Consider the following 13,644-nt stretch of genomic DNA (forward strand, 5'->3'; position numbering starts at 1 on the left):
CAGCCTGGCACAGAGCCAACTCTAAGACATGTCTCATGGATGATGAATGGATGAAAGACTGACTTCTTTCGGAACTGACAGCATGCTGATAAAAAGAATCCTGAGGAGCTCTAGGAGCCCCGAGGGGCCTCTTCTGCCCACTGAGGTGAGGTGGTCAAGGAGGGCTGCCTGGAGGAGAGGATGTCTGAAGTGGATCTTATAGGATGAATGAGAATTGGTAGGGAAAGAAAGGGGGTCCAGGTGAGGGCAGCTACAGGGAAAAGGCTCAAAGGGTTGACTGTGGCCCCGGATGGCAGAGGACGCAAGCAGGAACACACAAGGGGTCACCTGCTGGGACCAGAAGTTAACAAAGAATGACTTGGCCTTAGCTGCTGGCCTCTTACAGCCCCACGGAGCAGGTGGTTCTGTGTTAGCCATGAGGGGGAGGGGGGGAAGGTGGCACTACTGTGCAATTTCTGGAAAGTTCTACAGGTACTCTCAGGAGTCAGCTGCCTCTCCCGTGCCAGCCTTGGTTGCAGCTGACTTAAAAGGCATTTGAGGTCCTTCTCTGCCGGCCCTCAGACGCTCATGAGTGGCCACGGGCAGGGAGAACAGGCAGGGCCACGGCAGGGCCACGTGGTGCCAAAAGGAGCCCTGCCCCCTGACCGAGGAGACCCTGACCCAAGGAATCCTCCCAACTACACTGCTAGGAAGGAAGACTTACCATTTCTATTACGGATGAAGAAACAGACATGATCCGCCACCCATCTCCCCTCTAGAACACTGGCTGCACGCGATGCAAAGCCAGGCTCCCTGGTTCTAGAATCCGTGCTAGCCTCTGCCCCACACCACCACGGCACGAGCACATCCATGAGACGCACAGCCGGGGGCCGAGGCTCCCCGCGCGAGTCCCCACGAGGAGCTCCCACTGCACAGGGCGGCTGTGCCCTGCACTGCTGTCCCCGCCTCCTACGGCGAACCCCAGAGCCCTGCCACCCTACCTCGGGGTTCTCCTGGCTCGGGGGCCGGTCCTCCTTCTTCTTTTTGGTCGCCTGAGCTCCCTGAGATGGCTCTTCCGTGGGCGGCCGCGACTCCGCCGTGCTCTCGGGCTGCGTCTGCACTTGAGGCTGGATGATGATAACCTGGAAGAGGTGGCAGAGGGGTGAGGGGTGGCAGCTGCAGAGGGAGGGGGGAGCCAGGAGGGCCAGAGGGCAAGGGGCGTCGGAAGGTGGGATTACACAAGAACGAGGAGGTTTGCAGCAAGCTCTCTGGTCCGGGAGGTGCCCGCACCCAGGGCGTGAGCCTCCGGACAGCCCTTCACACCGTGAGGAGGGTCTGCCTGAGAACGAGCCTGGTTTAGAAACCAGAAGGGCCTGAGTTCAATCCTGTGCTACCGTGTCACCGCTGTGTGGTCTCGGGGAGGTCACCTGGCCTCTCTGAGCCTCAGCTTCTTTGCAATCCTACCTCTAGGGAGGTGGTGAAGATTCAGGAAGCAAAGACTCAAAAGAGGTTGGTTTCTTTATCTCCAGCTCAAGTGCAGGGAAACTGAGGCCAAGAGGGCTCAGATTTGCCACCTGAGGCCATCAGGGGTCTGTCTGAGAGCACTGCCTAGCCTGTCCCGTCCCCAACCTGCCTCTTGGGCCCCCAGGTCACTGCGTCCGAGGCTTGCAAACCTGGCCTGGGAAGGGTAGGGGTGGAGAGGAGGGATGTGGGCTCCGGACCCTGTTCGGCACGGCCCGGAGTGGCCCTACTTCAGCCAGCTGTCTTGGGGGTTCCTGGCTATCATCTGGTTTGACTGAATGGTCTGAGGCTCAGAAGTCTGAAAGCAATTGATGCAGCCCAGCCCCTCCCTGGGTCAGACCCCCTCCACCTGTGGCTCAACTACTTTATTAATCTTTTGGATGGAATACTGGGAAAGAATCATTATCTTTCATGGATCCAGAAGAAGGAATTCACCAGGAGCAGTCAGCCAGGGTCTCTCCCAAGACAGGAATAACCTGAACTCATATTTTTTTCCCTAAGAACGTGACTGTCTTGTGAATTTGAGGCTCCTAGATGGGAACAGAAAATGCATCTGTTTTTCTGCTGGCTTAAGGGAGGGCTCTTTGTTCTCCTTTGTGTCACAATTTTAAAACCCCAGAATTCTCTGGATGGGAAAAAAAAATGCCCCTCTTTATATTCATGGGAAGAAAAACATTAAGATCCCCAGTAGAAAACAGGGCAAAAAATATTCTCAAACGAGTCACGCAGAAGGAGACAGAATTCTTGAAAAGTATGGGGGAAACATTCAAGCTTCATAATAAGCAAAAGAATTCAACTTTGAACAGCGAGCATCTGTTTGCACCGATTAAATGAGCAAAAAGTGTTTAAAATGACAGCACTGAATGCTGGTGAGCTTGCAGTGAAAAGGGTACACGCAGCCCACAAAGGCATCCCACAAACACCTGCGAAGCGTCCCCGGGGGACCGGGCGTGGTCCTGAGGAGCACGTCTCCCCATGCGACCACATCCTGTGATGACTGAGAATCCCCGGGGCTCCCGTCCACGGGTGGGAGGGCCCAGAAGCGTAATGCTCCCAGACACTAGGTGCGGCAGAATTCCAGGTGCACGAAAATGGAGCACCAGCTTTCAGGCTGGGAGTGAGGAGGGATGCTAGCCCCTGACAAGAGAGGGGCGGCCTGGCAGGCCCCAAACTGGGCCCAGAGGAAAGGAGCGAAAGAGATGAAGTGGTACCTTTCGACGCAGCCCTGCAGCTCCAACGGCCTCAAACCTTACAATCCCCAAGGGAGCTCGGAGCAGGACAAGGAGAGGACCTCCGTTTCAGTTTTAAATCTCGGCAAGAAATCACAGATTTTCCATTCGGACACTGGGCATCCCCCGAAGTTCTCGACCACCCAGCTACACCAGCCAGAGACTGACCACCAGCACGGCCTCTTCCGGGCATTCTTCCCACCACACATCTTACTGTTGATTCATGATTCCAAAGAAGGAAGTAATTCATTCATTGACCATTCTTTCTCCACCGATATGAATCTGTTCAGCCCCGTGTTCCCTCAATCACACACGCCTCCTCCTGGACCGCGTCATTCACTTCCCCTCCCGCTCACACCGCCAGCCCTCCTACCGTGGGGTCGCTCCTACCATGCTGGGTCATTCCTCCGCAGCCCATTCCCTCCAGCGCGCATACACTCACGCGGCCGCTCATTCACTCCTCGCTTTGCACCCCATTCATTCCAGGGGCTTCTTGGTCCTGCTGCCAACCACTCGCTCGCTCTGTCCGGACAACCGCCTCCCACGTGTGCGGGCACACACCCACCTTCTTGTCAGCACTGATGAGGAGCGGCTGGACCTTGACGCTGTCGCTGACCACAGACACGGCGGTGCTGGGGGCGATGGCGGCGGCATTGCTGGGGGCGGTGGAGATGATGGCATAAGCCACCCCGGCACTGCTCAGGGGAGAGGCGATGGCGGCGGGCTCAGCGAGGGCCTGGGGCTGGCTGCCGGGTGCTGGCGCATGGCTCACGGTGTTGTTGGCGGTGGGGAGGGCTGGGCTGGGGTTCTTGATACTGACCACGGTGGCCTTCTGGAACGTCGGGGGCTGCTTGGGTGGCCGGTCCCGGCCCGGGGTGACGGGGAGGCTGTCTGGAATCAGAGTCTTTGGCCTAACCTGGGGAGGGAGGGACAGGTGCACGGTCAGACAGACACACAAGCAGGCGGCGGGGGGCCCTGAACAGAGCCAGGAGTCAAGCACGGGAGCTGACGTGGTCGGGCTCAGACACCTCGCACGTTAGAGATGACGGGACAGCAGCGGAGAGACCCCGGGGCTCAACTCTGGGCCCGAGCCCCTTCCAGCTCAACTCAGATAAGACGGTGAAGAACAGGAGAGGAGGACGGGAAAGCTGCATGTGGACCAGTCAGGTGACCTCTGACTCCAGTCGCAAACCCGTGAGTTCCCACAGAGCGCTGTCGCTGGGGCAGTGACCGGGAGGGGCCGTGGGGGCCCCTGGCCCCCAGCTCAGTCGGCTTCTTGATCTGGGTGGGGCTTTCCCTGTGAAAGCCATTGTGCTGTGAGCCAGAGATGGGCCTCACGCAATGAGTTAAAGCGGGTGCAGGCGGCTAGGACGTGGTTCTGGCCAGGGCTCCGGACGGCTCATCCGGGGCCGATCCTGCCCCCTGCAGGGCCTGTGCGGTCTCGGGCACGCACCTCATCTGTGCACCGGGGGTGGGGAGCAAGCACGACGTGTTGCGTGCATCCCAACTGTCAGCTGGCAGCGTCCCAGCATTCCTGCAACCAGAAAGGAGCCTCACGCCAGCACCGTGGGACCCGCGCTAGACCACCTTCTCAGGGACGGGGAGGACGAGGACTTGCCCTGTCTCACCTTATCTGAGCCCTGTTGTGACCGCATTGTGAAGTAGGTATTTGGCCCATTCTACAGATGAGCAAATCGAGGCCTGGAGAGGAAGGGACTTAGTCCAGGAGAAAAACGACGCCGCAGGCGTCACTCTTGGGGTAGCAGGAATCACACTCAGGACTTCCACAAGCCTGCCTAGTGTCAGTGCCGGCTGGCAGTGTGGGCCCCACCCAGCACCCCCACCCATCGCCAGTGACCCTCGTGGAGGGAGGGGTTCAGGGTGGCTCCCACTGGGCTCCGTGACCTCACACAGGTTACCTCAGGGCTGTGTGCCCCTCAAGCTGGCATCGTAGACCCTGCCCCTCCCCATGGTCCGCCGTGGGGCTGACCTCAATTCTAGTGTCCTTCCCCTCCCCCGCCAAGCGGGCGCTCCACCACGAGGGCCTCCCACCATCAGGGGACCTGCCAAGTCATATGATCCTGTCCTGCTCTGTCCTTGGCACGTGGGGACACCAACACCAATCCTGAATGTGGAACCTCAGATGGCCACCAGCTTGGGGACTGCCGTGCTCTTCCTCTGTGGAGGACGGACGAGTGGGGCCAGATGGGGTAAGCGGTGGTTAATGAGGATCCCCCGCTGCACGGCCAGGGGAGGCCATTCTGTGCTGTCGGTCCCCCGACCCCCCGGGTCACTGCAGGTCTGCCCCCGCGCTCCGGGTCACACTGGCCGGGCAACACCAGGTAATCCCAACTCTGCCTGTGAAGGAGCTGTGCCCAGACTGCAGGGGCTGGGCTCTGAACATGGGGGCCTCCAACCCAGAGAAAACCTATTCGGGGGACCCCAGAGCTCAGGACTTTCAGCCAGTGCCACTTGGAGACAAGATGTGTGCGGATCGAGGCCGGGCCTCCTCCCACGGGGCCTCCAGGGTCCTTTCCCGCCCTCCGTGCGCTCTCCTTTCTGTGGCCCTGCTGGGAGTCAGCACAGGTGGGCGCTCGGGAAAGGCTCCCACCAGGACGAGACCTGCCCTTCACCCTCCTCGAATGAGGGGTGTCTGTCAGGAATGGTGTTCACCTCTGGAGCCACGAAGGTACGGCGAACACAAACCCTCGCTCAACAAGCCTGAGCGCGAGCTAACCGCTAGCAGGCATAGCCATGAGGGCTCTGGGCTGCCAAGGAGGTGCGTGCGCGGCCTGTCTGCAGGAGAGGAGACTCGGCCCAGGAAGGTAAAGAGGCCAGGGGACTCGTCCGAAGTGTGGAACCCAGTCAAGGGCGCTGTGGACCGAAGCTGGGGCGGCGGGCTTCGCATCTTGCTGCCCCCCCCAAGTGAATCGTCGAGTGCAGAGTTTCTCGCACTGTTTTGACTGTGACCCATGGTTTAAAATCCTCATTACCTCGTGACCCAGTCCAGAAACAAGCTAGTCAAGAAAAGACGTTTAGGGTGCATTTTGATATCTTCTGTTCTCCTCTAGTCCAACTTCGTTAGGTCCATTAAAGAAAACAAAATCCTGGTCCTGACCCACTAAAATGATTTTGCAATTCCTCGTTATAAAAGCCGGGTCTCCTTGGAACGTCTGTCTCCTCCCCTGACGGGCAGAGGAGGCAGGAGGGGGAAGGGACACGCCCAGCGCAGGGCCCGCCTACAACCTCAGTGCTTGAGGGGCAGGAGTGGGGCAGGCAGACCCCAGGGCCCCGCCCTCGAGCTGCTTACCTGAGGTAGAACCGCCGCTCCCTGCCCGGCCAACCTCTGCAAGGAGCTGACCTGAGGACCCGTGACAGGCACTGCAGTGATGGCTCCCAAAGCCTGGAAGACAGGAGGGGGCACTGAGCCAGGACCGGGGACACCGTGCCGAGGCCACCGGGGCTGCCCGACAGGTGCACGGCTCTTGCCAGCCTGGCCGAGCACGGGCAGTGCCCCGGAGGCGGCAAACTCGGCTCTTCCCTTTCTCCATCAGGAGTTTGCAACCACAAAAGTATGTTTTCATCACGCAAGACAGTTTGGAAACCAGAGAAGAAAACGGGATGGCATTGTCCAGAAGACACTTAGCCCCCGGCTTCCGTTTTACAAGTAAGGTTTTTTTATATTGATACCTGTCTGCTGAAAACCAACAAAAATTAACATTAATCCCTACTTTGCTCAATTATTTTTAAAAAACAACAACAAAATGGAACAGAGGCCTAAAGGTAGAGCCTAAAACTAGAACACTAGAGAAAAGCCACAGGCGAAAATCTGTGGGACCCTAGGTGAGGCAGAGCCTTAGACAGAACACCAAAACCCGATCCAAAGAAGAACAAATGAACAAACTGGACTATAAAAGAATTTAAAAGCTCCTGAAACTTAAGTGTGAACAGAATGGAAAGCCTCAGACTGGAAACACACACTTGCAAGTCACCCATCCGATAAAAGACCGGCATCCAGGGGTGCCTGGGTGGTTCAGTCGTTAATCGTCTGCCTTTGGCTCAGGGCGTGATCCCGGCGTTCTGGGATCGAGCCCCACATCAGGCTCCTCTGCTGGGAGCCTGCTTCTTCCTCTCCCACTCCCCCTGCTTGTGTTCCCGCTCTCGCTGGCTGTCTCTCTCTGTCAAATAAATAAAATCTTAAAAAAAAAAAAAAAAAAAAAGACCGGCATCCAGATTACACAGAATTCTCAAAACGCCGTCATCGGTGGGGTGCCCGGGGGGCTCAGTCAGTGAAGCGTCTGCCTTCGGCTCAGGTCATGGTCCCGGGGTCCTTGGATCAAGCCCCACACAGGGCTCCCTGCTGCTCAGCAGAAAACAGCGCCTGCTTCTCCCTCTCCTCTGCTTCTCCCCCCAGCTTGTGCTCCCTCCCTCCCACTCTCTCTCAAATGAATAAATTAAAACAAAACAAAAAACCCCCAAAAACACAATCATCGGAGAACAATCCAATTAAAAAAATGAACACAAGATTTGAAGATACTTCACTAAAGCAGATCCACAAATGGCAAATAAACACATGAAAACATGCTAAACAGCATTAGTTATTAGGCAAATGCAAATTAACCACAGCCAGGTATTGGTGGCCGCCGACTCGACGGCTGCATTTGGGAAGACGACCAAACCCAGAGTCGGTGACCATGTAGACCAGCTCACCCACTGCCCCGGGGAACATAAAATCGTGCAAGAACGCTGCAAAACACCTTGGCCGTTTCTCAAAAAGTTAACATACATTTACTGCTGGGGACTGAATGTTTATGTCCCCTCCCAAATTCCTGTGTTGAAACTCAAAGGCCCGGGATGACGGGGTGTGGACAAGGAGCCCTAACAGGTGACAGGTCATGGGGGCCTGCTTCCTCTCTCTCTCCAGGACAAGAAGCCACCTGCTCTGCTCTCCATGTTCGTGTCTCCCTACAGTGACATGTTGGAATCCAGGCTCTCCGTGTGGGGGTGTTCGGAGGTGCGTAAGTCAGGAGGGTGGAGTCTTTTGTTTTTTTTAAGATTTTACTTATTTATTTGAGAGAGAGAGAGCGTGTGAGCGAGAGAAGCAGGGGGAGCAGCAGAGGGAGAGGGGAAGCAGACTTCCCACAGAGCAGGGAGCCCGATGCGGGACTCAATCCCAGGACCCTGCGATCATGACCTGAGCTGAAGGCAGACGTTTAACCAACGGAGCCCCCCAGGCACCTCAGGAGGGTGGAGTCTTATGAACGGAATGGGATTAGTGTCTTGTAAAAAAAAGCTCCAGAGGGACCGTGAGCCCCTGACCCCAAGTGAGGACGCGGTGAGAAGCTGGCCAGCCAGAAAAGGACCCCGGCCCGCGCACACGGGGCCAAGATCCGGACTTGCCAGCCTCCGGAACCGAGAGCAGTGAACGTCTGTGGGCGCTCTGCTGTAGCAGACTCGCCCAGGAACACCGGCGACAGCTCTGCCCACAGCGGCCCAGCGCGGGAGCAGGCCCACGGCCGAACAGCAGGGCTGTCTGCACCCGGTGGAGTAACGCTCAGCGATCAAAATGAAGGAGCCGCTGATAACGCGCAAACCACAGGGTTGAACCTCGGAACGATCTGGCTGAACGAAAGGAGGACATACTGTATGATGCCATCTCTCTCTCTCTCTCTCTTTTTTTTTTTTAAGATTTTATTTATTTATTTGACAGAGGGAGACAGCCAGGGAGAGAAGGAACACAATCAGGGGGAGTGGGAGAGGAAGAAGCAGGCTCCCAGTGGAGCAGGGAGCCCGATGTGGGGCTCGATCCCAGAACGCTGGGATCACGCCCTGAGCCGAAGGCAGATGCTTAACGACTGAGCCACCCAGGCGCCCCTGTATGATGCCATCTCTATACGATTCCAGAAACAGCAAACTAATCCTCAGGACCAGGAAACAGGTCAGAGGTTGTGCAGAGATGGGGGGATGGGAGGAAGGGATGACGAAAGACACTGGGAACTTTTCAGGTGGAAGGATGTGTTCACCATCTTGATTCTGGTGCTCGTTTCGTCTGTCCCCGGAGGACACAGCAGAGGGTCCACGAACCACAGAGCTGCTCCTCGGGCCTCCGAATTTGCCACCTGCCCCATGTGGGTTCGGGTCCTTCAAGCCAGCTGCCTGCCTCTCTGTGTGGAGCCAAACCCCCCCCGCCTTAACTGGAAATCCACTGTGGACATTTGGCCGAACAGAGCTTTCTGTGCAAAGCAGGGAGCATTAAACACAGACGTGGTCCTTCGTAAGGAAGGCTCTTAATCCATCATGCCGTCTTCCGTCTCGCCAGCGCAGCTCGGGGAGCAGTGCGAGAAGAACACCCCAAGCGCTGCCCGATGCCCACATTTTAGAAGATTCTGCTCCACACTACACATGGGGATGAGTGTAGAAGGTTCTGCTGCCCCCGGCCCAGGTCTGCAGGCAGTCTGCCCACCGTCGGACCCCTGTGCCGGCCCAGGCATGAGCAGGTGGAGGCAGGCACAGGGCCCCATCTGATGAACAAGCTTCCAGGGGATTCTGCCAACCTGGGGACCACAGGCTGAGAGGAAGCCGGCCCGTCCCTCTCGCAGGCTCTGCACCAGAGACCCACATGGCTGCTTGCTGTCACCGGGGAGCAAAGCTATGTGGTCCCCTGGGAGCAGGGATTCCTGCGTAGATGGGGGCCGGCCAGAAGATCCCAGGCTGCAGAACCGCTTGGCAAATACATGCCCAACACCACCAGGAGCCAGAGAACAGGCGCCAACCCACTTTCCCTGGGAATTCCCTGCTGGCTTCGATGCCCCCATACAAGCCCTCCCGATGCCGCCAGCCTGAGAGATGAGGGGCGAGCGCCGCCTGCGTGGGCATCCGTCTTTGAGCCCTCTGTGCATACAGGTGTGAAGGCTGCCGTGCGGGTCTACTTTGGGGGTGTTCCTGTGCACCAGCCGTTCGTTTCTCTGGGTGTCCACTTTGGTGCATGGGTCTCTGTTCTGGGCACTTTTTTGGCTCTCTGTCCATGTGCCTTGTGGGCTCGAAGCCTTCGTTCCTGGTCGGCACTTGGCTCTCTCTCCTGTGCTGGCGGACTTCTGTCCATGTGCCTTAGAACTTACCATCAGGAAGGGGAAAGGGAGGGACCCGGAGAGACTCGGGTGGATGGAAGCTGCTGGAGGCAGAGGCCCCGAGGTCGGGGTGGGTGGGGGTGGGGAGGGAAGGACAGGGGGAAGTTCGCTGACCGCATTCTCCACACTCCGTTACCAAGAAAGAGACACAATGTGCCATGGGGCAGATACTGGACGCCTGCGGGCTGCCCACAGAACCAACGGCGTTCACCTGCTGACTGCATCAGTGAAAATACCACCTGACTCCAACCCAGCCCAGCGGCGGCATGCGTACCGCTGCCTGGGGCGAGCTCGGGACGCCCAGCCGTGCTACAGTGTGTCGGGGTCCCTCTGTGCCAGGGCATCGGGAGGAGCCCTGAAGACAGGACGGCTCCCAGGTCAAAGCCTGAAGTCCCGGGCTTTTAGGAGGAGTCTGGTACCGACTGGGCTGCTAAGCCGGGTCCCTCCACCTCCCGCTTCCGGGAATGGTGGGTTTCGTCCCAGAGCACCTGATCACCTGCAGGCACCATCGGCTCCCTGCCTGCACGAGGCAGGCTTTGGGGGCTCCCTCCAAGCCCCACCTACTTGCTTCTCTCTGAGGTCTGCCCCCAGACTGCGTTCTTCCACGTCCTTATAAAGCTTTAATTAACAAGCTGAAAAGACATTTTATCTGGCAGGGGCTGACCTTTCTGCTCCGCGTCAGAATTTATCGATACCAGCAGAAACGATCATCTCGTGGCTCCTTCACGAGTACCACGTAGTTTACAGTCACACTTTCGTCAAGATAAATGAGCTCCTTACGACTACACTTATAGCTCTAAGCATCTTAATAGGGAAAAAAAAGGCCATAAAAGTCAAAGATAACTTCAAATTTTTCCCGCATCAGCAGCGTCCCCAGGGCAGCCTCGGAGAAGCTCCGACACGGCGAGACAGGTGTCAGGTGTCACAGCTGTGCGTCCGCGTGCTGGGGGCAGACCGGCTCCGACACCAGAGGCACGTGGCCCCCTGGCTCTCGGCGCCCAGTCTCCTCGTCTGCAACAGGAAGAGATCCCGCTGCACAGGGCACGTGAGGGGCAGAGGGAGCCGGCACCGTGGGGTCCGCATGCTGAGCGCTGGGCGGTGGCTGGGAGGGTCCAACCCAGCCAGCCCGCCCAGAACGGGGGAGGTACAGGACTTAAGCATCAGCCTGTCCAGGTACTAATCCTGGAATGGCCCGTTTCTTGTTGGGCAAACCTGGGGAAGCCTCATCCGCATCCCGACTCCGAGACGGGATGTACGTACTTGGCTCCATCCTCCAGCAGAGGAGAAAACCCCGGAGCCCAGCGGCGTGAGACAGTAGAAAAGGAAACCAGTACTACCGAGTCTCGGGCTTCCTGCCTGTGCGCCCATCAACGGTGTTTCCTTCTGTGTCACAGGACAGACAGCGAAGCCAGTCTACCGGCTGGGCTTCCTTGGAACCCCAGGCTGGGGTGAGCCATGGGGCTGCGCCCCTGTGGGGTGAAGGTGCTTTCATCCCGGCTTGTGGCTGGTCCTGCAGCGGTGGCCAAGACCCTCCCTGCCGTGGCCTCCCTGGATCTCTGGGCAGCATTGATGCCCAACCCCACGGTGACCCCCTTCACTCCCTCATTCGTTCAGCAAACGTCCCAGCACCCACTGGGTAGCTGGCCGGCAAGCTGCTTGGCCCCGGGAACTGGGTGGTGGGCCCAGCCTCACAACGGCTGCTCCCATCCCAGCCCCTGACCTGATGGATCAGAACCGGCTTGCACCTCTCTGCTCCCATGCGGGATGGCAGCTTCCAGAGTCCAGCCCAGGTCCTGGCCTGAGCAGGAGCTTGGTGAAGGTGTGTGATGTCTGTCATCAAACAAGGAGGGTCTCAGGCCTCCACGGTCCAAACCGGGGACCCTGCCAGTGGTGCCCAGGAAGCTGGACCTCAGGGAGCTGCCGAGGGAAAGGGGTTCTTCCTTCACACCTGCAAACACGGCCACCCAGAGTACCACGACTGTGGTGGGCCGGCCACCCAGCACCACCACGGGTGGCAGACCCAAGCCCACTGTCCACACACAGGCAAACCTGCTCCACGACCTCCGGGCCCTGGTTCCGGTTCCTGTGCCCAGAACGACTCCAGACCTCACAGAGCTGCCCTCTCGGTGGGACCAAGGGGATTTTTGAGGCAGCCCCGTCCAGGCCATATAATCGTGTTCCCGAAGCAGAAAGAAACCCAGCCGTGGGGGCTGGTCCACCTCCAAGACAGGAGAGGGCATCTCCCATGCAGCACCTCGAGCCAGGCCCTGCCCTGCCCGGCTCCAGCCCATCTGACCGCGCAGGGCAGCCCCGAGTGCTCAACAAGGGGAAGAGCGGCCGTCCCACTTTCTACCACATCCGGGCACCATCCATGGACAGGTGTCTGCCTGTGCTGTCCGCACAGCCCACCGGCAGGTGCCTGGCATACGGACAGCAGGGAGGGAGACCGGCAGCCACGGCCAGCAGAATTCAGTGCCACCAGCTCGCAGGGCCTCAGTGGCCGTCTGCGTCCCCCATGCACACCATGGCCCCCAGGCCAAGCAGCAAGTCAGTGGAACTCGGTCTCCAGACCCCTCCTCCTTCCTCTCCCTTGACACAGGAATGGTGCAGGGGGGTGGGCACGGGGTCACAGTGAGCCCCGCCCCCAGGCCTCTTCAGGGACAGGGTGGACAGGGAGGAGGAGGGACAGCCAGAATGAGTACGGGCCGGGTGGCGGGGTTGTGTGCCCATGGTGTAGTCAGTGACCAGAATGGAGGGTGACCCTGTGAAGGGGACCGAAACAAGGCCGGGTCACAGGCTGACCCTTAAGGACCTCAGAATTCATCAGAGGAGCAGTGGCCTCGTAGAAAAAGGCTACATCACATGGAGACAAGTGTTTCTAGAGTGCATGACTGTCCCTCTCCTTATTTGACCCTATGTGCTCCAAAGGAGGGAACAGGCCCAGTGGGGCTGTGGTTCACTGGGCCCCCGGGTCAGGGAACGGCAGGGCCGGGGTCTGTATGGGGCTCTCCCCGCAGCCCTCCGCCCCATGGTGGCTGGCTCTGGCCAGCACTGTGGACCCAGGGGCAGGAGATGCCCCGCCTGCCTGTATCCCGGCACGTCCCCGGTGACCTCTGCTCACCTCGTCTGGGAGGGTGCTGTCCAGGAGGGGACACGGGTCTGGAACATTCTCTGCCGGTCCGGAGTGCCGAACACAGCTTCAAGGACAGCAGGGAAGGACACCTTCCTGCTTCCCAGGCCTCTCCAGCCGCTGGGAAAGTGCTGAGCTGACCAGAGCTGGGGCTCCTGCTTCCCGCACCCCACGTGGTTCCCACCTCCCCCCAGCTGGGTGACAGAGTGGGGCAGCCGCCCCGGGCCTCCTGTCCCTCCACGCAAGCTGCACAGTTGTGATTTTCTTCCCATCTTCAGAGAAAGGCCGTGATGTGGGGCAAACGTAACAATGAAGCTCCAACGTCAGTAACTGCCAGTAAATATTAACGTAACAGAACCACCACTTTTACTGTCGTGTGAAACCAGTTTATTACTCACTGATGAAATCCATCTGCCGCCTTCACCGCGCGGGCAAGGACTCGGGTAGCCCCGCATGCAGCTGGCGTGCTTCCACTCGGCCCGGCCACAACCACCCACCCAGCCTGGTGCCCCCAAGCCGGCTCCCGCTGACCCCAAGCTCATCCACACGGGACCACTTGGGGTTCGTGTGAAAACCCGGGGATATGTGTACCTGTTTTTGCTGCCCCGTCCCGGGAGTCGTTGCTCCTCCCAAACCACGTCGTCTGTGTCCACACCTG

At 58.7% G+C, this 13,644-nt stretch overlaps 1 protein-coding gene across 2 annotated transcripts in view; it reads right to left on the bottom strand.

The window, feature by feature from the left end:
- PHF21B (PHD finger protein 21B) overlaps window positions 1–13,644 on the bottom strand; it is a 91,202-nt gene that overhangs the window by 16,227 nt on the left and 61,331 nt on the right. For both annotated transcript variants that reach the window (XM_040637693.1, XM_040637694.1), the window contains exons 3-5: window positions 6,040–6,132; window positions 3,295–3,645; window positions 981–1,121 (exon numbers count right to left, since the gene is read on the bottom strand). In XM_040637693.1, coding sequence (XP_040493627.1) covers window positions 981–1,121; window positions 3,295–3,645; window positions 6,040–6,132 — 585 coding nt within the window. The remainder of the gene's footprint in view (window positions 1–980; window positions 1,122–3,294; window positions 3,646–6,039; window positions 6,133–13,644) is intronic.

The sequence above is a fragment of the Ursus maritimus genome, unplaced genomic scaffold (genome assembly GCF_017311325.1).
Source record: "Ursus maritimus isolate PB19 unplaced genomic scaffold, ASM1731132v1 scaffold_21, whole genome shotgun sequence".
NCBI classification, from domain to species: Eukaryota; Metazoa; Chordata; class Mammalia; order Carnivora; family Ursidae; genus Ursus; species Ursus maritimus.